At 38.2% G+C, this 24,479-nt stretch overlaps 1 protein-coding gene, 1 long non-coding RNA gene and 1 other non-coding gene across 8 annotated transcripts in view; 1 reads left to right on the forward strand and 2 right to left on the reverse strand.

Moving 5' to 3' along the window:
- Nucleotides 1–261: 261 nt before the first annotated feature.
- Dip2b (disco interacting protein 2 homolog B) overlaps nucleotides 262–24,479 on the reverse strand; it is a 239,212-nt gene continuing 214,994 nt past the window's right edge. For all 6 annotated transcript variants that reach the window (XM_078014696.1, XM_021726156.3, XM_078014694.1 and 3 more), the window contains 11 exons: nucleotides 19,703–19,814; nucleotides 17,394–17,503; nucleotides 16,796–16,926; nucleotides 14,300–14,468; nucleotides 13,357–13,527; nucleotides 11,605–11,666; nucleotides 10,699–10,756; nucleotides 8,897–8,971; nucleotides 7,494–7,671; nucleotides 6,564–6,687; nucleotides 262–4,363 (listed from right to left, as the gene is read on the reverse strand). In XM_078014696.1, coding sequence (XP_077870822.1) covers nucleotides 4,111–4,363; nucleotides 6,564–6,687; nucleotides 7,494–7,671; nucleotides 8,897–8,971; nucleotides 10,699–10,756; nucleotides 11,605–11,666; nucleotides 13,357–13,527; nucleotides 14,300–14,468; nucleotides 16,796–16,926; nucleotides 17,394–17,503; nucleotides 19,703–19,814 — 1,443 coding nt within the window. In that variant the 3' untranslated portion in view covers nucleotides 262–4,110. The remainder of the gene's footprint in view (nucleotides 4,364–6,563; nucleotides 6,688–7,493; nucleotides 7,672–8,896; nucleotides 8,972–10,698; nucleotides 10,757–11,604; nucleotides 11,667–13,356; nucleotides 13,528–14,299; nucleotides 14,469–16,795; nucleotides 16,927–17,393; nucleotides 17,504–19,702; nucleotides 19,815–24,479) is intronic.
- On the forward strand, nucleotides 4,323–12,907 carry LOC144364837 (uncharacterized). Its single transcript, XR_013422916.1, has 2 exons — nucleotides 4,323–4,669; nucleotides 12,433–12,907. It is a non-coding gene; the product is annotated as an uncharacterized LOC144364837 (long non-coding RNA).
- Nucleotides 15,548–15,652, reverse strand: LOC120888803 (small nucleolar RNA U13). Its single transcript, XR_005732486.2, has one exon. It is a non-coding gene; the product is annotated as a small nucleolar RNA U13 (small nucleolar RNA).

Below are 24,479 nucleotides of genomic sequence, written 5' to 3' on the forward strand. Positions count from 1 at the left end.
CCCAAAAAAAGCTCTGAAGCTCCTCAATTTTTCAAATGACATAGTTGTTCCTTAACCTCACTTCCTTCAATCACATTTGAGTTTGGTTATCTGTGTTTCTTACATAACTCCAGCTACTGTTGCGTCTTACTGCCCGAACTTCAATGTAAAATCTACCAATTCCTGGTTGGGGATATAGCTAGGCATATAGATAGACACACTCCCATACAAAATTCTCTCAATTCCCTAGCCCCCACCGAATGCATGAAGGATTAAACACAATCAGGCATCAATATTTATTAACACAAGACAAAGGAAAACACATTTGATGAGTTAATAGAACACTGTCCAGCCAGATGTTAAATTTTAAAAATGTATATCTAGTCTAATTTCAAATAAATAAAAAAAATTTTATACATAATTACACAGTACTATAGTTTGAATTTGACACAGGTAAATATATTGACAGAAAGTAAACAGAACAGCATTTAGGACTAAAAAATTATTCTTATATCTTTACAATCTCTTTCTCTGGACAAATAACATGGCCCATCTATATATATATATACCTAAACCAGAAAGGTATGAATGGTAAAGAAAAGGCCTATTGTGTATTTGGAGTACTGCAGCTTCTTGCTCCAAACACTCCTGATTTTACATCAAAGCAGACAACAAAAATAACACTAAGGCATAGATCATGTTGGAGTTTTGAGGGTGAGGTGATAACTCCTCTTGCTTTAGTCTGAAGGATTCCTGGATATTCAAGAAAAGTAATTTATTTGGCCAAGATATTGAGCACCGTGCCTGGGGAGAGACCTTAACACAAATGTAAGGCCTCAGGCCCTTTATTGATTCAAGGAAAGCATTAAGCCAACACTGTCCCAGGGACTAAAGGAGACACACCAGACCAACTGAGGCAATGGTCCCTAAACAGCCCCAGGCAACACAACTGCAGGAGAAAAGACAGCTGTGTACTGGGGAGAACTGGGCCCTTGTACAGCAGGAATTAAAAGACTATATGGGTTCACTGATGCCAATTAGTGAGATGGGCATTCCAGGGTCTCACTGATGCACAAGATAGCTTGTATCACTAGTTTTAAGAACTTTTCAGTTGCTTCTGCTGAGAACCAGGAAGAGGTTCTGAAACTTTAAGACCAAAAGATTTCTCTTAAGATGAGGGTATACTGCTAAGTGTTGCCTCCACCCCCACAGCATAAAAACCCAGACAGAATATGTTTCTGAGGACTGGAAAGGCTGTGGGAAGGTTGGGGGTTGTTGTTTATTTTATCAGTAATGGCCTTTTAGGCATGCTTTAAGAGTCAGTTCTACCACAAAAGTTCCACTTCACGTGGAAAGAAAAAGAGCACTGTGTTATCAAGAAAAAAAAAAAAATTAAACTAAGTCTGCAATAAACCTTAAGATAGACCTTAAATCTGCAGATGACTCCACAAACACCATGGAGGCTAAGATTGGACTCTTTTTTCATCCTAGGAACACTTTCCCAGAGTTAGTCATGAGGTTCCCCAAGGACAGCTCTCAGTTTTCTTTCTTCCACTAGCACAGTCCACTCTGGGGGATATGCAAGAAATTAGTAAAGCAGCTACACATCAGCAAGGAAAAGAAATAAAGATAAATGGAGGCTTGAGGATTGACAAAATAGATTATCAGCCTGAAATGAATGGGAGTTGGCCATACTCTGAGATGAATAGAATACTGAACTTGAAGGAATGAAAATAGGTCTGTGCTGCCCAAAACAGTAGCCCTAGCCTAACATTCGGCTACTGAAGCATTGAAATAAGACTAGTCCAAATCGAGATGTGTTTAATACACGCTGGATTTTAAATACTTAGTATGAAAAAAGTAAAACATCTAATAATTTTCATACTGTTTCACATTCAGAAAGTATTTTTGATATGTTGGGTTAAATATATTAAAATCAATATCACCTATTTATTTTTTAAAATATGGTTACTAGAAAATCATAAATTACACATGTGGCTCACAATACATTTATAGTTGACAGTGTGGCTAGATGCTGATACCCTATTCATGTTTGTAAGAATAATCAACCAACCCGCAGGAAAGAGACTGCTTATAGCTTCTTACAATTGAGAGATTGTGGAGAATAGAACTAATTAATACTCAGCCTCCCCTGCTTTTGTTAGTCATTAAAAATTATTTTAAGAATGTTACATTTCAAATAAGCAGGTAATTTTCTCTGCAAACCAAACCATTGCTAGACGCTGGGATTTTGCATTTGCCCCAGTGGAAATGCTTCTTTTCTGTACATGCTAGAACCTCCCCCATGTAAATTAATTCCCTCTGAAACACTGAAAGAGAGATCTGAACTGGAAAGTATCTTGAGGTCTTCCCTCTATGGAGAATGAGCTGGGAGAAAAATAACTGTGTAAACGGGAGTCCATCATAAAGTGGCTTTGAGTTGAGTCATGAGACGTAAAGGCGGCCTGGGAGTGCTGCCCTAGTGAAGGGTCTGGTCTTTGCTTTATAAACCTTATTTTCAGGGTAATTACAAGTCTTACAAATTGTTTAAAAACACATTTAGTTTACATGATGTTACAGTGGGGTAAATAATATGTATTATTAAAATAGTCTAAATAAATATTTACACAATAGACCAGAATGGTTCAAAGAGAACCGTTCTGATTTAACAAGTTAATTCTTTTCACTTTTGAGGTTAGTTTTAAAAAATATTTCTGTAAGAAAAAAATAATAAAATTTAACTATATTCAAATACATGAAGTATCAGACCAAAGTAAGGAAACTGAGCCAGAAGCCAAACTCAGTTTCACACTCAGTCTGCTTGGCCTGGACAACAGTTATTTCATAAGAGTTTCCTGCATACATCAGACTTCCCCTATTTCAGCATAAACCTGGCTATTCTGGCAAAGCAATCTGGTCTGTTTTGAGATGTGCAGTAACGTGGCCTCACGGTTCCATGTGATCACTGATCCTACTGCCCTCCCAGTCTATTATTCTTGGTTTTAAATGCTTTTCCCTTATGAACTGAAAGGACAGAGAGCAATCCTCAATTTTCAGAAAGCAAAAGCTCTATGTAAGTATGAACTGTAGGCAGATTAAAGGGCCTGGAAAAAGAGGATATTCTAAATTCTGTAGTCACTCACTGTGAAAGATAGTTCCAACACCAGGGCCAGAATCAATTACTGTGGTTCCTTTGAATAGGTAGGATCTGATATATTCTTGCTTTTTCTTAAATTTCAATTTAAATGGAGATTTTCAGCTCATACAGACTGAATCCTTAGAAGCTTAAGCTGACATTGGGAATGCAAGCTTTAAAAACAAACATAGGCAGATTTAGTTTATAAAATACACCAGCCAACAAAGACAGAACAATGTGCAGCAAAACTTGCAATTTGCACTTTTTAGTCACCTAATCAATATCACTACATCAAGAGAATATTGGAATTCTCTCAAAGTAGAAATGATTCTACTTTGGTTGCTGTAATTATATGTGTCAATTTTTCAATTGTTCAGCTGAATTATAAGTATTCTTATTTACATGTTTAAAACACTGATCAAAATGTTTTACAGTGAAGAATTACATATATATGTATATATATGTGTATATATATATATATATATAAGTAATTCTCATATTCTGTGGGTTAACTGATTTGCTTATGAGCTGACTGAAAGTTAAGCTGAGTAATTTTATGTTAACAAAACCCACAAAACATCTAGCTAAGGGAAAATAGCAAAATACAGTACAGAGCGGGTAGCTGTATAATTCAGACTACCCCTTCATGTGAATTCATTAAACTCCCTTAAAAAAATTCTAAAATGGCATTAGGTAAAAATATGAAAATATGTACAACAGATGAAAAAAATGCAACATGCAAATAATTGCTTTAGTTACGTGTTGTTCACGCTGGTCAAAGCTAAGGTCTAATAGACTGTTAACATTTTCTTCATTTGCCACCACAGAATTCCCCTTTCCTGTGTATTGTATGATTGCAGAATTCCACAGGATGAGATGAAGGATATAATGCAGGCATCTCAGCTTATTTCACATCATTTAGAAACTAGCTCCTAGCCATGGGTCTTCAGTCTTTCTGATTCTTGGGATGGCCTTGGCAGCCCCTAGAAGGATAGCTACATGTTGTAAGCCACATAGATGGGGTCTAACTGGTCAGCCAGGAAGCTGTCACGGAGGTGCATCCTCTGCTTCTCTCCTCTGGAGTTGATTGGGATGACACCTGGGTCCACCACAACCACAACACCAACGATGAGGTAATGCTCTTCTAGGACCACATTGGTCACTAAAGGAACCAGATCTAGAGCTTCCTGTTCAGAGCCGCACAGTTCCACAACCACCACAAGCAAGTTGGTCCACGTGAACACAGCACTGAAATTTCAATAACATTCAGTTAATGTGCCATTACATTTCCAACCATCTTTTACAGTACCTGCCAAGACTGATGCCCATTTCTCTGAGAACTGCTTTCTCTCCCGGATCCCAACTAGAAGGCCAAAAGTCATGTTGTAATACATGACCTTGACCCGGTGACCACAGCTAATAAATGAGCCAAAATCTCCTGGGGTATTGGAGAGGACTACAGTTTGTAGCTGGTCACTGGAACTGAGGACACATGTGTTTGAACATTCTAGGATGGCCAGAGGTACAAAGAATCATGAAGAAAATTAAGTCAATGTATGTATGTATGGCTTTTTCTTTCACTTAAACTTTTTTGAGGAGAGTTTCTGGTATTTGCAACAAAAGAGCTCTAAGATAAAAATAAATTTAAATTTTATCTGTTTATTTTTTGTGATACTAGGTATGGAACCCATAGCCTCCTACATGCTAAGCAAGTGCTCTGTGGATAATCTCAACATCCCCAGCCCTTAAAATTTTATTTTGAGGCAGGGTCTAAGTTGCCCAAGATAGCCTTGAAATTGTTATGCTCTTGCCTCAACTTTCCAAGTAGATGGGATTACAGCATATGTTCCTGCGTCCAGCTCTAAGATGATATTCTTTTTTTTTTTTAATACTTATTTTTTAGATTTAGGTGGACACGATATCCTTATTTTATTTTTATGTGGTGCTGAGCATCAAACCCAGTGCCTTACGCATGCCAGATGAGCACGCTACCACTTGAGCCACTTCTCTAGCCCCATCTAAGATAATATTCTTAAACTGAACATGAAGAGAGCCTGTCTGACCTCAAATGAGCTAATAAGTGTCCCACACAAGTGTTCCCTATGTGTAAAAGTGCTGTAAGATACAGTGGAGACATTAACTCCTTTTAGTGGAATTACTAAGTTAGAACATATGATCTGACTTGTTTATACAGAGTTAAACTTTTAAAAAGAGGTTCAGATCATTAAAGAAAACTAAACACAATTATCTGGTTGCAGTAAAAGCCAACCATCTAAAATCTGAATGCAGCCATGGCATACAGTTTCTCTGCATGCTTTCCACATAGCTTTCCACATACTTTTTTGTTGAAAAACATTCTTGCCTTGGTCAGAGTGTCATTCAGGTCTTATTCTGGGGAGAGATTCTGACAAGACATCTTTAGAAAAACTAGTACATGGAAAGCATGAACCACCATCAGAAAAACTGGCTATTTAGCAGGGGAAAAAACTGGTGAAGGATGCAGACTTTTAAATGAGTAGAAAAGACAGTGGATGGGTTCTGTATAGTGAAGAACCCAGGTAAAAACCACAGGGTTTTCATTTTAAGGAATTTTAAGTCATTATGAGATAGGATGATCTTTATCAGGAAAAACAGGGGTAATTCCTGCCGTGAGAGGGGAATTGGATGAGAAAATAACACTGATTCTTTTACTTTGCTCCCCACTAACAATTTAAGAACAAAAGCTGATTTGACCCTGCTGGCAATTGGAAGTGGAAAAAAGTATTTTACTGACGAAGAAAGCAATATGGAGAGTGGAGTCTGCAGGCCTGTAATCCCAGCTATTCAGGAAGCTGAGACAGTATGATTTCAAGTTCAAGGCAAGCCTCAGCAACTCAGTGAGACCCTGTCTCAAAAAACAAAAAAGACTGGGGATGTAGCTCAGTAGTAAAGTGACCTTGGATTTAATTCCCAGTAACCCCCAACCCAACACAAAAAGTCTTTTGACCTTAAAGTCATGATTCTTCCCACCATACTACACCAACTTCCTAGAGGCAGATGATCTGCTAGTCCTTTCTAATTAAAAGCTTATTCTTTCAAAAGGACTCAATTTGGGCTGGGAATATAGCTCAGTTGGTAGAGTGCTTGCCTTGAAAGCACAAGGACCTGGGTTTAATCCCCAGCACCACAAAAATACATAAATAAATAAGAATTTTTAAAAAAGACTCAGTTCCACAGTGTTCCATAGAATAAGCTTCAGTGTTCCCTGGTATCTCTGTAGCCTTCTCTGGCTCCTGTGAATAGGCTTTGCCAAGGCAGACCATTCATCGAAGACAAAAGTCAATTTATTTTTCTTAACTTGTCATGGAGTTCTATCTGTAGGTAGGTGTTTGTAATGAATGGCTGACTAACCTGATTAATTTTTAATCACTACTAAAGCTGAGGTAGAGAACAGTGTGGGGAAAGTTACCATTCAGCAATGCTCCTGTGGACTCGAGACACTGAGGTCTCAATATCAATTGGGTGGTATCGTAATCCTCGCAGCTCCAGTGTTTCATCCAAAGCTCCCACCACATATAATGCGTCATGACGCTCTGACAAAAAGAACATACATATGGTTCAGACAAATGCTGAATGCAACATAATGTTGGAGTTAAAAGCACAGGGTGCATATGTGCTCTTTTGAAAAATGATGGAACCTGCTTGGTGTGGAACAATTGCAAGAAGCTAAGGAGGAATGGTAAGGTCCAATTTAGACCTTTAAAGTGCAGCAAGTTATCTATGTCAGTTCTTCAGTGTGTGGTACAGTTAGTGTTGGGTACTTTCAAGTGGCTTTAAATGCCAGTCAGGAAGAAAGGTTAAAATTGGACAGCAGAGAACACATGTTGATCAACAGGGCAGGGGGTGGAGGAAATGCTACATGAGAGCCTTCAAATCACAGGCTTATATCCAACATGATAAGCAAACTGACTCCCCAGAATTACCACCCTCACCCCATCCCTAGGATTAGGGCTGTTCTTTCAAGTCCCCAAACTGTGTACAGGGTTGAGAGACAGGTAACACCTGTCCCGGGAGCTTGTTAAGGGTTTGGAATCAGCCCTATAGGGCTGAGAAGTCTCATTTTGCCTTGGGTATTTACTCATGTTCAGGTCCATCTCTACAGCTGTCCAGTACTACTAATACTCGGTTCCAGGAAGCTCATGCAATTGCCCTGAGTGCTCCCTTCCCAGACACTTCAGAGAGCAGTGTTACCTCAAATGAATAAATTCATATAAATTCACTTATGGGTTCAAGAGGCATTGACGGGGACAATTAAATACACTTCATACTACTCAGACAGGTGGAAGGAAGCCAGCCAATGAAACAACTCAAATGGGGAGAAGTAAGTGGTGGAAGATACCTCCAGTGGCTGCTGTGAGCTCAGTTCTGCGGACAAACCCAAGGTATCCTGTCCGAGCCCAGAGTGTCTGAGCAGCATCCCCAAAGCTGAGGCGAGTGTTGAAATGATCAGCTTGAAGAGTCTCACTATCATAGATGGTGTAGTAGCCACTAGCTGTATGGGGACTATTCACCCAGATCTACAAGAAAAGGGCAGTGGTCACATTTCAACAGGAATAGACAACTATATCAATTCAATTTTTCTAGGACAGATTTTTGTGATTTTGTAAAATCTCATTTTCATATTAGTAACACAATTGCAGTAATAAGGGCAGTTGCCTGATTTCTGATGATCCTGACATATAGGATGTGACAATATAGGTCACACTATTATTATCCCGGTGTTACAGATGAAAAAACAAGGAGTTGAGTAATTTACCTAAGAGGAAAAACTAGAGGTGGCTGGCACTGGGGGCTGCACTGCCTCTCTGGCTCACTTCTCACTTGCTTCCAGAGTATCACAACTGTACCAAGCAGCCATCGCTGTGCTTCTGGTATAACTATGGTACAAAGCCCTCAGGGAGATACCACAGGACATTGTGAACAGCAAAAGCTGACAACCATGATAATAATAGCTGCTGTTATTTATTGAGAATTATGAGATAGACACTTTTTGCATTAACTATCATGATTCTCCTTTGTTGTTGAGGTAAGTTGTTTATAAATGGGGGAGAGACCCAGAGAGAACTAACTTCGCTCAGTGTTGAAAAGCATAACTGGTGAAGCCCAGATCATCTGGCTTCTGCAGTTACAAGACTCTTTCCACTAAACGATAAGATCAAACATTAGTGTCCCTCAAAGACTTGGGGGGAAGAAAAGTGTTTTTGAATATTTTTATTAAAACATTAAAATGGATATATTTTAGAATACAACACTTGCATACATTTTTTAACTTTATATATGTGGCTCCTTTCATTTCCAGCCTTTAAAAGGTGGGAACAAATAGGATTTGCAATTTCCTTTCTAGCTAATAGAATGACAGTGGACAGATCTGGGATAACATCTAGTTTGGGAACCTAAATTTTCACTCCCCCTCCCCCTCTTCCTCCTTCCACCCCCTTCCTCCTCCCCCTCCTCTCCCTCCTCCTTCCCCCCCCTCCCTCCCCCCCCCACTAGAAATTGAACCCAGGGCTTTGCACATAACTAGACAAAGTATTTTACAATGAGCTATATCCCTAGCCCTAAATCTTCACTAGATCTCATCTCAATCTCCCCTCCCTGTTTACTTCAGACTCCTGGCTTATAGAAAATGAACTATTCACAATGAAGCAAGTTAAGTCCACAGTTTTACTAGCTTTTAGAAATGTGAACTCTAAAGTCTTTTGCTACTGACTTTCCAGAATAAAAAATAAAAGGAATACCTACCTCACCCAGGTGAGAGTCTCCAACAGGCCCTTTGGTCTCAGGATTAACAATAACCACTTTCACTCCAGGTAAAATCTAAGAATCAAAGGGAAAATACAAACATTGGGTTTGAGTAAATCTAATGACCCCTAGGAAATGTGCCATGACCTGCTGGTGATGTAGGAGTGGCAAAAATAGGAGAAGCTGATGGAAGTAACCATCACTGAAGTACCTGACCTGAGGGGTTAACTGGGGACATCATCTGTTTTGCTCCAACTGAATCTTCCTCAGCTCAGGTGAGACCAGAAGTCTAATAAGATTTACCCTCAAAAATAAAACAGAGAGGGGCTGGGGATGTGGCTCATAGTTAGAGTGTTCACCTAGTGTGAGTAAGGCTTTGGGTTTGATCCTCAGCACCACATAAAAATAAATAAAAATAAAGGCACTGTGTCCACCTACAACTAAAAAAATAGTAAAAAACTTATATAAAAAATAAATTAAGACAGGGAACCAGTCTACTATCTCTTTAGAGGAATGAGAAACTGCTGACCAGGACCACCAACAAGATTCTGTAGAATAACTTAAGCATATAACCTCCCTTTTTCATGATCTGTCTAGTTCACAGGAAGGACAGTATAAACCCCGTAAAACAGAAACTCTAAGAGCAGGGAGGGATAGTCTGAGAGACTCCACTGCAGCCATCAGCTAGGGCTACAGTGAGGGGAACTGCATGAGTAAGAGAAGACAGCATGAGGACAGTTTTACAGAGGAACAAAAAGACATCCATGTTCCTGGAATTATGAAAGAGATCCTTACGTGCCGGGGATCTTCTGCAGGACAAAAAGGAAGAAACAGATGCTGGCTAAAAGAATGGCTCAGAGCTTATCAAAAGAAAGACCTCTCTGGTCACCTGTTCCTACCCTCTTGAATCTCTTTTCTTTCTTTTTTTTTTTTTAATATTTGTTTAATTTGTCAATGGACCTTTATTTTACTTATTTATATATGGTGCTGAGAATCAAATCCAGTGCCTCACATGCTAGGCAAGCGCTCTACCACTGAGCCACAACCCCATTCTTCAATCTCTTTTTTGTGTTGGCTTTCTATAGTCTGAAGTTACTCCAGAAACCCTACTATGATTATTTGGACTCAAATATCTAAAACCTTGAGGAAGGAAGAGAAGAAAACTACTCTCTTTAACCTGGGCCGGGACCTGCACTCATTCTTGTTCCAGTGGCATGCTTAACTCTGGACTGTGGCAAACACAGATTTGATGAGGCAATATTGACCCCATGCCATTGTGAGGAGTTCACAGGGGCAGAGAGAAATCAGAGTCAGCTCCCATGGGACTGACACATCATACAGAGAGAGCCCCTAGTGAACAAAACTGTCTTCCAAGTATAAATTCTCACTTTAACCAAGAAACCTTACCCTATGGGGTGCACTCTCCAGTATGTTTAATCTCTTCTCCACTCTGACTTTTCTTTCAACTTTAATATTTATAAAGATAGACCTGGCTGTTTTTAAGCTTTGTTCTTCTATCCACCTTGTATATAATGAACATTCCATTTTGCTGGTTTGCCAATAAAAATAACATTTCCACTGGATTTTTAAAAAATTTATGTAAAGTCAGAAGGTCCAGAATCCTTGTTTATGTACCCATGTGAGTTTCAAAGTATTACCTAAGATGAAACTGTCAGAATTATTTGCAGATTTCAAATAAGTCTTGCCTTTGATACAAGTATTTCACTTGGCTTCAAGTCTCTTTAGAGTGACCCACCTTGCCACAAGGCCCACCATCTCAACAATTTAGCAGGAGAAAGTACCTTTCCAGACTCTGAGAGCAGCAGACTCTGGGGAGCACCCCGTTCCACAAGACGAACCCTGCAGAGGAACAGTGGTTAATGTATTCAAGCATCTCTAAAAAATGATTTTACTGTATCTACTACATTCCCATGACCTCTCATTGGTCTCTCCTCCTTCAAGGGCAGGGTTTCTCTAATTCAGCACTACTGACATTCTGGTTCACATAATTTTTGTTGCAGGGTGTTTAGCAACAACCCCTGGCCTCTACCCACTAGATGTCAGTAGCAACCCTTTTCTTGACAACCCAAAACATCTCCAGACATTGTCAAATGTCCTTGGGGTGAGGGGCAAATCTCCTAGGGTAAGAATGCTGCCTAAGAGAGGCCTGCCACCTGTGCAGGTTGGGTCCTTGCCTGAGACACACCAGGGAACATGCACCAGTGGGGCCTGGGAAAAGATCTAGGAGTCCTGTCCAGTGCTCACCTTGAGACAGAACTAAAATTTCCTTATACAGTGAGGAGGAGATGGCAGGTTTTCACCCATGGGGTTCAGGTAAAGTCTTGTTTCAAAAACCCAACTCTGCCTCATTTATCATGCCTATTCTATCTTTTTTATTTTTACATTTTCAGAGGAAAGAGACTATACATTTTAGTTAATTTAATTTATATCAGTCACAAAGTATTTTTACACAGGCAAAAAGCATTACATTTTAATATTAAAGAATAGTGCAACCACTGTGAGAATTAAAGTTTTCTTTTTATAAATGAAAATCTTATTGTGAATAAATGATAAAAATGAATTTCTTCCCATGCTGCTACTGGGAGATACAAATATAAAAGGAAAGAAGGGAAATGCTGGCTTTGAGGATCAGAATTCTTTGTGTTCTTTCTCTATTAGATTTCCTAAGAATAATCAATCCTACATACCTGTCATGTCTTAACGATTTCAGATCTACATATACAGTAGTTGGATCAGGCCCTGAGGTTCCCTAAAGAAAAACAAATCAATGCAGTTTATTTAAAATTTAAATGAGCCATCTTTTCCTTACTTCACATTTCCAAATCAAGAAATAGGTAATCAAAAACAGAAAGAAAAGAAATAGATAATTCAGCCATATGCACAAAACACCCCCTCTATTTTATTATTTACATATATGTGTAAAATTAAAAAGCAAAATTTTATATATAGAAAATAAAAAGCAAATTATGTGGGTGCATATATATGTTTTATATATCTATAATTTGTTCTTTTTTTAATTTTATTTTTTGACATGCTGGGAATTGAACCCAGAGTATTGTACATGTTAGGCACGCACTCTTTATTTAAATATTTTTTGCAATACTGGGTATTGAACCCAGGGTTGCTCAGTCCCATGAAATCCTTAGCTTCTCTCTTTATTCCATTTCTTTATTGGTGCATTATAATAATGGGATTCATTGTTGTATATTTGTACATGCACATGATATAACCATATAATTGGTCAGTATCATTTATTCCCTAGTATTTCCCTTTTTCCTCATCCTCCTCCCTCCCTCCTCAGCTCTCCCACATTTTTAAAAATTTTCTCATTAGCTGCGGAAGCTGGCCTTGAACTTATGATCCTCCTACCTCAGCCTTCAAGTCACTGGGATTTACAGGTCTGCACTACCACTCCTGGTCGTCCACTCTATTTTAAAAGCTACTTTCTCTTCAACCAAGTGAGGCAGGGTGGAAAAGACTACTTCCTGAAGTTTTTTTTCCCTTTCCTTCCCTAGGAGGCCTCCTGCCCTCCCTTCACCACAGATTATAGCAGAACTGAAACATTATCAAGCTGAGGAGGATTTCCACCCCTGGGCTCCAAGCAGGAATGAGAGAAGCCACTATCCCATGGATTTTCAAAATCAATACTGCCACAGCTGATAGTAAGGGTCCTCGGTGGGGCTGCAAGGTGAAAGCACCATGATGTTTCCTGAAAGTCACATGACTACAGTCAGAGAAAACCCAAAAGTATCCATCTGCATATCCCTTTTACTCTCATTCTTGTCCATGCCTATATTTGCCTTTTTAGCCTCCAAATTGCATAAAATCAGTTTTCGTCCCTTTTCTATGATTCACCCCCAAGAACAACATGGCAAAGTTGCCATCTGACTGAAAAGGAGAATACTGGCTTATTTTTGTTTTGTTTTCAATGGGGGGAAAGTGCAAAATATGGAGAAGACAGATAAATAAAATCCAAATAGGACTCAGAAAGTTTCTTGATTGATCATCACAGACCACATCACTACTACCAAGAGTAAGCATTTACACTGGTGCCCGTCTGCCAGGCCCACTCTAAATGCTCTGACCTACTAACCCTTCGATTCTGCAAAAACCTTGTGAAGTATGAGATTGTTGTTTTATTTTACAAAGAGAAAAATGAAACAAAGAGAGGGCAAAATAAAAAGCCCAAAGTCCAACAGCAAGTGAGCTGAACTAGGGCTCAAGCTTAGCAGTCTACCACCTCACATTCCTTCTTTGTTTGCTAGCATACTAGATTTTTTTTTTTTAATTTTAGCTTTTAGTAGGACACAATATCTTTATTTCATTTATTTATTTTTATGTGGTGCTGAGGATCGAACCCAGGGCCTCGTACATGCTAGGCGAGCGCTCTGCCGCTGAGCCACAACCTAAGCCCCTAGCATACTAGATTTTGACCTCACCTGTAAACATATTGCTACATTGACTCTTGATCCAAAAGTGGTACTGACGGCTCGAGGGGACAGACCAATGTCTTTAAAGAGCTTGGAGAAGGACTGCTGGAGGGCAATGCGGGGGCGCTCTTCTGCCACCACTACACAGGTCCGGATGCAGGAGAGGTTAATCCCCCTTGTCTGTAAGATACCCATGCCATAAGCTGAGTTAGTAGGATCAGAAGAGAACTGAATAGGTAGAATCACTGCTCTCTCTTTGGTCAGGAAAATCTGAGGAACTATTTTCTTGGCCCATACACACAGAAAAAAAACAGCTTTTAGAAAAGAAGAAAATACAAACATTCCATTAAAATCATTACTCACATGTAAATCTGCTAGTTCTCTATTTCTTTCCTCTTTTATCTAAAAATCTTAGACTTTTCAGTAATACATTCTGTCTTTTCTCATTTCTGAACCTTAGATTTCTTCCTATTTTCTGAGACTAAGAGAAAAATAAATCTAGAACTTTGGATATCTAACCTTTTGTCTCTTTTTCATTCTTGAAGTCATACTTCTCAAAGAAAATTCAGTATTTTCCAACTTTCTCATGTGACAGAAATATAATCACTGTATACACACATAAATGAGCTACCTTTAGCTGCAGGACAGTCTCCAATCTCTCATATTCTGAGGTTTTAAATTCTATTGGGAAAATTCTAAGGGAGGTCATAGTTCCCTTTTATCTTTCAATCGGTTTTGCCTTCTCCACAGAGACCCACGTTAGACTCTGAAAGTATACACTAAATTAGGAAGTAAGAAAGGTTAAACTTCTTAAAGTTTACAAAATATCCATTAATTGTCTGGCTAGAAACCGGCAAATATGTCTGCTAACCCTTACTCTGGTATTAGCATGCCCTGGACCCTTATTTTAAAAATCTCTTAGAACTGGTTACTTGTGGTAGTTACTTCTTACCTTTAGCACCTCCACTTGGTTTCCTAATCCTTTAGTGCAAAGTTCCATTACTGAGTAGGAGCAGAAAGTGTCCCTTATTTTGTACTGGTTGACAGTAGTGAGCCAGAGGAAAAGGTTATTTTCTAACTCCATAGGAGGAATTAAGATGGATTGGTGACCTGAATAGACACTGTAATGAAGAATGTAAAAGCTGATATTATCAATTCATCCTAAGATGTTTCAAAATGTCATAAACTTGGCAAATATTTACTGAGTGGGAAGGATAGTAGAGGGGTCGCATTAGATTGAAGATCTAAGAATCAACCTTATTCCCTTGCAATTCCCAAGATATAGTAATCATAAAATAAAGCAGACTGTAATAGGTGTGATAACAGATGTGAATAAAGGGCACAGAGTTCACAAATTAAAGAGCAATTCATTCAAGCTAAGAGAGCTGGGGCAGAGGTGGTAGGGTTCACTGAGTAGATAGCACTAGAGCTGGGGCTTAAAGAAGTAGGAATTTGAGTGGCTGGGAGTGAGTGAGAACAGGGGCAGTATATTTCATGCAGAAGAAAAGCATATGCAAAGGCAAAGAAATACGGAGTATGTAAAGCTGTCAGAAATTGCATTCTAGTCAGGCACAGTGCTGCACGCCTATAATCCCAATGACTCAGGAGGCTGAGGCAGGAGAATTCCAAGTTCAAAGCTAGACTTGGCAACTTAGCGAAGCCCTAAGTAACTTAGTGAGACCTTGTCTCAAAATAAAAAATTAATTTTTATTAATGGGAATGTGGCTCGGTGGTTAAGTGCCCCTGGGTTCAATCCCCATACCACAAACAAAAGAAAAAAAAGAAATAGCATTCTAGGGAAATCCTAGAGTACAGGGTACAAGGGGAAAGTGAGGCCAAAAGAGCAGGGGCCAAACTATAAAAGAGCTTAACTGTCTTATAAAGAAAGTCAGTCTTTACTTTTAAAAGTGTGGCTCTAAGTTGGGGCAAAACCAGTAACTCGGGAGTAGGGATGGGAGACTTGAACCATTGAAAATTGAGAGACAGAAGTGGTTACACCAATAGTGAAGGTAAAGGATAATGTGGGCCTGAACCCTGACATTGAAGTCAGAATAAAAAGAAAGGAATGGCAGAGTCACATATCATATATATAATCTAGATCAGAATCACTAGGAGCTCAGGAATTCTGCATTTTTGTGATTGCTACCTCTGGAGACTGAAGTTATTAGATCTGGGTAATCCTTATTAATTATTTTTTCCACAACAGATAGGTAATATGCCAATATCATAACTAGATTTGAGGGAGGCATATCTCAGACAATGGTGTGAAAACCCAGTCCATCAGAATTATGAGCCACAAAAGGGGCTGTTTTTAATTCTGAAAGACCCAGAAATAATAATAAAAATAACACTAATAATAATAATAATAGTTATTCTTATTATTTTTGTGTTTGTTGGGGTATACTGGGGATTGAATCCAGTTGTGATTCACTGAGCCATTCTCAGCCTTTCTATATTTTTTATTTTGAGACAGGGTTTCACTAAGTTGCTGAGGAAGGCTTCAAATCTGTGATTCTCCTGCCTCAGCTTCCTGAGATGCTGGGATTACAAGTATGTGCCAGTGCTACACACAAAGGCACAGGAATAACTGAGCCAAAGGAAAGAATATTTCATTAGATGTGAGACATAAAGATATAGAAGTTGAAAATAATGCTCAAGTTCCTATTTTGGGCACCACAGTAGACAAACCAACCCTAACAAAGATGGGCATGTAGAAGGAGGATGTTACAGGCATTTTTGAAGCATTCATAATGTCAACCCAGAAGGTGAAGATGCAGGTCTGAAATAAGGTTTTCTGGGCAGATGGTGGAAGATGGGACCTGCTATTTTTCAAGAAGCAATCTGCCCAGGGCAAACATGCCACTTTCCAGCCACATGCTGTCATCCTATCCCATCATATTCCTTCCTGCCAAGCTTAGGGGGTATATTCTGGCTGTCAAAACATGTCATATTTCATCCAAGAATCATTTCTAAAACAAGAATTACAGGTTGGAGCAGAGAACAGGTAACAAGATCACTGCCATTTTGTACGAGACAAAAATCTAACAGAAGTTGTTGGACTCAGTGGTGCATGCCTGTAATTCCAGCAACTAGGAAGGCTGAAGCAGGAGGATTACAAGTCAAAGCCAGCCTGGGTAACTTGGAAAGACCCTGTCTCAAAATAAAAAATAAAAAGGACTGGGGCTGTAGCTCGGTGGTAGAGCACTTGTCTAGCACATGTGAGGCCCTGATGTGTCAATTCCCAATACTAAAACAAACTAATAGAACGGAAAAGGGAAAATACAAACAAAACTAAACAAATGTCAGATACAGATTAGGTGCATAAATTCTAGAAACATCAGCATTTTACTGAAACATTATAGAATTTAGGGGAGCAAAAGAAAGAAGAAGATTGTTATATTCCAAGTATACCCCATACATTCTGTTTCTTTGGCTTTTTCATCCCTACCTGCAGAGACACCAGAGTGCAAAGCCAAGTCCACAGTAAGGGTCAAGGCAGATGGCGATCTGCCGAGAAGAATACAACTCACACTGGAGCTTGATGGCTCTACAAAGAGCATTAACTGCAGAGTGGGACATCTGCAAAGTAAGGAACATGGAATAGGATGGAACTGGCATCCCACAGGCAGAGACACAGCTTTGAAAAGTTTAAATTCCCTAAACTCATCAAATGATATATTTTTTATTTCCTTAAAGTTTAACCTAAATCTAAATTAGACATCACATTTCTATTCATTAGTTAATACTGCATTTTATATGTGAACTTACAACTGCTTACTGACTTTTATGAGGAATCTGATTATTTGTTAGGATCTATGCTAGGTTCAGACACTTCAAAATCCAAATTCCTTGAGATAATGTTTTCCGGAAGAGCCGATGCTTTTATTTAAATATAGAAGGGACCCTTGATCCTCCGCCTACTGGCCGCTGGTTCAACCAGTTGGCCTCTACAGCTAAAGTCTCCGGGACAGTGGTCATCTCTTTTTCTGTGGTCTGGCATATCAGCAGACTTTGATAAGTGAGTGAATACACCCAAATAATTTTACCTTCACTCCTGTAAGCATGCCAGTTGTGGAGACACTAAAATCAAGATATGCCAACATCTCAGGTGTAGGTGGTTTATACAGCTGAGGTAACCTTTTTCTGGGTAAATCATCTGCAATGAAAAGAAAAAACATCAATCAGACATGCTGGAACATGAAAAGTATTGCTCTTCAACTGGTTTTCTGTGGCTTTGCTATGGTTGAATTTAGCTTCTGGAATTTGAAAAGCCCGGGCTTCTCATTTTTAACCAAGCCTCTTTGAGACAGGTTGGGGTTGAGGACAACATTAGACAATCTAAATACAACAAGTAAATCTACATCAGGTCAATTTATTTAACAGAAGTTTAGTAAGAAGCATACAGCTGTGTTCAAATCCTGGTTCTATTTTTCTCAGCTATGTGGCCTTTGTGTCTGTTTTCCTCTTCTTTAAATGAATAACTGTTGGGAAGTTAATTCACACAAAACACATTAAAGACAACAAATGACTGAGTGTATACTCAAAAAGCATTAGCTGTTGATATGCTGGTTTCCAATTAAAGTTCATTATTTACAATTTAGTGCATGTTCTATTAATCACGGGAAGCTTTAAAAGTTGGACAGTTTTCCTCCAAGTTTACCTGGAAGACTTTAAGACTGGTAATTTAGAATTGGTAATTTTTTTCTCATTTATGATAATTCCCCCATTTTATGAATATGTCAACCCCAAGGATGTCTGTGACCCAACCATTCAATGTCCATGTCCTAAAAGAAAAAATCCTGAGTTTTAAATCTCCATGTCATGGGTGCCCATTTCTGGTCAGACAAAAAACTTTCTCTATCCATCACCTTTGACCTATCATTGTGTAAGGTTGAGTCACTCGTGACCATTCATGTACCTAAAAGAAACCTTACTCTTGTCTGTACCCACAGCCCATATTTTAGGTCTTCCTGCAATGTCACTGAGTCCATTACCACAGCACAACGGTTTGTTATCATTAATACCAACACAAATAATATATACCACTTGGGTTATATACAACTGTGCTTCTGCCTTTGAATAACAAATATAAAAATCCAGCTCAGCATCTGGCACACAATAATCACAAATACTATCATCTCTGCATTTAAATCCATATAAATATTGTGGACGTAGATACTATAAAGTACTTTATGAAAACAGGGTAGGAGGAAATTAATGGTTAAGAGGTGGGCAATAAGCCAAACTGGCCAGGTCTGCATTTCACTTCTATAGTTTTCTTAATTTCCCTGTGCTTTGGTTGTCTTATCTTTGAAATGAGGGTAAAAATATCAGCCACCTAAAAGCCAGGTATGGCAATTCAGAATTGGTAATTTACAGGTGTGTACCTATAAACCCAGGTACTCAGGAGGCTGAGGCAGGCGGATCATAAGTTAAAAGTCAGCCTCAGCAACTTAGCAAGACCCTATCTCAAAGAAAAAAAAAAAAAAGGCTGGGGATGGAGCTTAGTGGTTAAGTACCCCTGGGCTCACTCTCTGGTACTTAAAACAAACAAACAAACGTAGCAGCCAGCTAAAAGGATTAGAGTAAGGATAAATTTAGGTAATGTGTTAAGTGAATGACACATAAAAAAGGCTCAGTAACAGATGTTATCATTATGATTTTATGCTAGGTATTTTACATCACTCAATCTTTATAACTCCCATTTTATAGTCAGTTCTATCTAGGTTAGTTAAGAATACTCAGAGACTAGCAAAGACCTGAGAATTTTTAAAGTGGCTGAGTTCAAAACCCATGCTCTTCCCTATTCCACTGATTTTCTATCTATTCCTGGGTCTTACCTCCTTTAATATGAATACCATGTAAAATTCATGCATATTGTGGTTTTCAACCTATTTTCATATTATATTTTATTTGATTTTCTCAATAAATGTGAGTCAAGTAGGGATAGGCAGTATTTTAGAAAAGAGTAATTTCAAGGTTAGACAGGAAATAATAAAGCTCTAACCAGAAACCAGGTTTTCTGATTCCTTGTACAATATTGTTTCAACTATATCACACCTGAAAATCATGGATCAGATCATCTCACTATTTTACATGGCCATACATGGAAAAATAATGGATCACATCCGGCATAAAAACCTAATGAACTTTCAATGATACCAAGAGTAACTTCTCAGTGCCTGGTTATTACACTGCCGAGTACTTTAGGCTAATTGGATCCTAGGTTTTTGCCTCTATCTTAGCAGATGGAATGTGTGCCATAAAAGCTATGTCAATGTGTTTGGCACAGGATCTAGGAAATCTCATAAATGTTCTAGCTCCCATGACAGCTCAGGAGAAATCTCCCTTTTACCTGTGTCAATGATGGCTGGCCAGGTTTTCACATCCACAGCTGCTGCTGCTTCTCGGGACCTTAGTAACCTCATTAGGGTTTGAGTGGTGAGAATACATGCTGCTTTGCTGACCTAAAAAACAAACAGCAATGAGCATCAGGAGGGTTAGCTCTACCTCTGGCTGCTGCTAAAAGCAACTCATACACCATACTAGTCAGGGTAGTATCAGCTTTTCTTTTTTTTTTTTTTTTTTTTAGAGTGACAGAGGAGAGAGAGAGAGAGAGAGAGAGAAAGAGAGAATTTTTAATATTTATTTTTTAGTTCTCAGCGGACACAACATCTTTGTTGGTACGCGGTGCTGAGGATCGAACCCAGGCCGCACGCATGCCAGGCAAGCGCGCTACCGCTTGAGCCACATCCCCAGCCCAGTATCAGCTTTTCAAAGAATAAAGTCAATATCTTCCTTTTACACTTTGCCCTCTGGAAATATGTAACACTTAATTCTCCCAGAACAGCAGACTTCTTCACAACACAAGCTATTGCTTACAACAGTGATTTTCAAATATTTCATAATTATATTCTCAGTATGGATCCCAGAATTCTGTGATTTTATGAAGACCTGAATAAAATAAGACATGGATTTTGTAGTGCTCAGGGAATGAGAGGAGACAGATAAGAATGTCTGGAGTCAGTGTGTGCCAGTCTAGTGAAGGGGGAAAGTGACCAGGCTAGAAAGTATGCTGATGTGAGGACACAGATGCAGACAGACGCTCCCACAGACACTGTCCAGCTATGCACAGAATGCAAACTGACCTACTTTGCTCAAAAACTGCCTCAATAGAAATAAATTCCCTTCCCTACTTTTCTAACCCACTTTGTAGGATATAACAAGGGCATTTTGTTGAAACAAACTTCAAAATAAAATCATTTGTAGTGAATATGGCTTTTATGCTACAGACTCAAGTTGCTGACAGAGTGGCAGTTCTCAGAGAAACAAATATTAAATAAATTAGGATTCTACAACCTTTTAGTACCTTGGCCAAGACTGCCTTCTGCTTTAAAGTACATTAGGATATGATGCAATACAGATTTAACTTCAATTTTCATATGTAAAAATTTCTATCAACTTCAGAACAAGATTTGGATGTCATTTTTTTTCCCATGTGGTGCTAGGGATCCAGCATGTCATACATGCCGTATGAATGTTCGACCACGGGGCAAAACCTCCAAACCAGGACATCTTTTAATACTATACCAAATGAATTTACAAAACTAACCAAATGACCAAATGAAAGTGATCTGCACTTGGGAGGATTTTTTTTAACCTTATTTATTTATTTTAATTAGGTATATATGACAGCAGAATGCATTTACCTTTCTATGGTTGTACAAAATATAGCATCACACCATAATGTGCAGTCATATAGGGTAATGATGTCCATCTCATTCCACTGTCTTTCCTGCTCCCATGCATCCTCCCTTGCCTTCCTCCCCTTTGCCCAAAGTTCCTCCACTTTTCACATGCCTCCCCCATCCCCATTATGGATCTGCACCTACTTATCAATTTTGTGGGATTGACTTACTTCACTTAGTATGATATTCTCCAACTCCATCCACTTACCTGCAAATGCCATGATTTTATTCTCTTTTAATGCTGAGAAATATTCTATTGTGTATATACACCACAGTTTCTTTACCCATTCATCTATTGAAGGGCATCTAGGTTGCTTCCAGTTTAGCTATTGTAAATTGAGCTGCTATGAACATTGATTGATGTGGCTGCATCACTGTAGTATGCTGTTTTTAAGTCCTTTGGGAAATATATATATATATATATCCTGAGGAATGGGATAGCTGGGTTAAATGGTGGTTCCATTTCAAGTTTTCTAAGGAATCTCCATACTGCTTTCCAGATGAGTTGCACCAATTTGTAGTCCCACCAGCAACGTATGAGTGTGCCTTTTCCCCCACATCCTTGCCAACATTTATTATCCGTATTCTTGTTAGCTACCATTCTGACTGGAGTGAGATGAAATCTTAAGAGTAGTTTTTATTTGTATTTCTCTAATTACAAGAAATGTTGAATATTTTTTCATATATCTGTTGATTGAATGTATCTTCTTCTGAAAAGTGTCTGTTCAACTCCTTAGCCCATTTACTGATTGGGTTGTTTGGTTTTTTGATGTTAAGTATTTGGAGTTCCTTATGTATCCTGGAGATTAGTGCTCTGATGTGTGTGTGGCAAAAATTTGCTCCTAAAATGAAGGCTCTCTGTTCACCTCATTGATTGTTTCTTTTGCTGAGAAGAAGCTTTTTAGTTTAAGTCCATCCCATTTATAAATTTTTGATGTTGGGGCTGGGGATGTGGCTCAGGCGGTAGCGCGCTCGCCTGGCATGCGTGCGGCTCGGGTTCGATCCCCAGCACCACATACCAACAAAGATGTTGTGTCCGCTGAGAACTAAAAAATAAAATATTAAAATTTCTCTCTCTCTCTCTCTCCCCTCTCTCACTCTCTCTTTAAAAAAAAATAAAAATAAAAAAAAATAAATAAATAAATTTTTGATGTTATTTCTTGCACTTTAGGATTCTTGTTAAGGAAGTAAAGCAATATGATGGAGATTTGGGCTGATTTTTTCTTCTATTAGATGCAGGGTCTCTGGTTTAATTCCTAGGTCTTTGATCCACTTTGTGTTGAGTTTTGTGCATGGTGAGAGGGGTTTCATTTCATTTGTTGCATATGAATTTCCAGTTTTCCCAGCACCACTTGTTGAAGAGGCTATCTTTTCTCCAAAGTATATTTTTGGTGCCTTTGTCTAATATAACTGTAATTATGTGGGTTAGTCTCTCTGTGTCCTGTATTTGTACCAGTGGTCTACCAGTTTATTTTGATGCCAATACCATGCTGTTTTTGTTACTACTGCTCTGTAGTGTAGTTTAAGGTCTGGTATAGTGATGCCTCCTGCTTTATTCTTCTTGCTAAGGATTGCTTTAGCTATTCTGGGTCTCCTATTTTTCCAGATGAATTTCATGACTGCTTTTTTTGTTTCTATGAGGAAGGTCATTGGGATTTTGATTGGAATTGCATTAAATCTGTCTAATACTTTTGGTAGTATGGTCATTTTGACAATATTAATTCTGCCTATTCAAGAACAAGGGGAGATCTTTCCATCTTCTAAGGTCTTTTTTAATTTCTATAGTGTTCTGTAGTTTTCATTGAAGAGGTCTTTTGCCTCTTTTATTAAGGTTGATTCCCAAGTTTTGTTTTGTTTTTTTTGTTTTGTTTTGTTTTTTTTGAGGCTATTGTAAATGGGGTAGTTTTCCTTGTTTCTCTTTCAGAGGATTTGTCACTGATTTATGAGTGTTGATTTTGTATCCTGCTACTTTGCTGAATTCATTTACTAGTTCTAGAAGTTTTCTGGTAGAATTTTTTGGGTCTTCTAGGTATAGAATCATATAATCGGCAAATAGTACTAATTTGAATTCTTCTTATCTGTATCCCTTTAACTTCTTTTATCTAATTGCTCTGGCCAGTGTTTCAAGAACTATGTTAAACATAAATGGTGAAAGATAGCTTCCCTGTCTTGTTCCAGTTTTTAGAAAAAAAAATACATTAATTTTTTCCCCATTTAGAATGATATTGGTCTGGGGCTTAGCACAGATAGATAGCTTTTAAAATGAGACATGTGCCGATTATCCCTAGTTTTTCTAGTGTTTTGAACATGAAGGAGTGCTGTATTTTGTCAAATGCTTTTTCTGTGTGTATGGAAATGATCATATGGTTCTTATCTTTAAGTCTATTGATGTGATCAGTTACATTTATTGATTTCTGTGTGTTGAACCAACCTTGCATCCCTCAGATGAACTCCACTTGAACATGGTGCACTATGTTTTTGTATTTGATACGCCAGAATTTTTTTGAGAATTTTTGCATCTATGTTCATTAGAGATATTAGTCTAAAGTTTTCTTTCTTTGATGTGTCTGCCTGGTTTTTGGAATCAGGGTGATATTGGCCTCATAGAAGGAGTTTGGAAGTGCTCTCTCTTTTTCTATTTCCTGAAATAACTTGAAAAGTATTGGTATTAGTTCTTCTTTAAAGGTCTTGTAGAACTCGGCTATGTTTCCATCTGGTCCTGGGCTTTTCTTGGGTGGGTGGGACTCTAATGACATCTTCTATTTCATCGCTTGAAATTGATCTATTTAAATTGTGTATATCATCCTGATTCAATTTGGGCAAATCATATGACTCTAGAAGTCTGTCAATGTGTTCAATATTTTATATTTTATTGGAATATAAGTTTTCAAAATAATTTCTAATTATCTTCTATATTTCTGTAGTATCTGTTGTGATATTTATTTTTTCATCATGTATATTGGTAATCTGAATTTTCTCTTTCCTTCTCTTCATTGGCATAGCTAAGGATTTGTCAACTTTATTTGTTTTTTCAAAGAACCAACTTTTTCTTTTGTCCATTTATTCAATTATTTCTTTTGTTTCAATTTCATTGATTTCAGCTCTGATTTTAATTATTTCCTGTCTTCTACTGCTTTTGGTATTGATTTGTTCTTTCTCTAGGACTTTCAGATATAATGTTAAGTTATTTGTTTATTTTTTCTTCTTTTAAGGAATGAACTCCATGAAATACTAAGAGGAATGAACTCCATTCCTCTTAGTATTGCCTATATAGTATCCCAGAGATTTTGATACATTGTATTTGTATTCTCATTTACCTCTAAGAATTTTTTAATTTCCTCAATGTCTTTTTCAACCCATTATTCATTCAATATCATATTATTT

The sequence above is a fragment of the Ictidomys tridecemlineatus genome, chromosome 6 (genome assembly GCF_052094955.1).
Source record: "Ictidomys tridecemlineatus isolate mIctTri1 chromosome 6, mIctTri1.hap1, whole genome shotgun sequence".
Lineage (NCBI taxonomy): Eukaryota > Metazoa > Chordata > Mammalia > Rodentia > Sciuridae > Ictidomys > Ictidomys tridecemlineatus.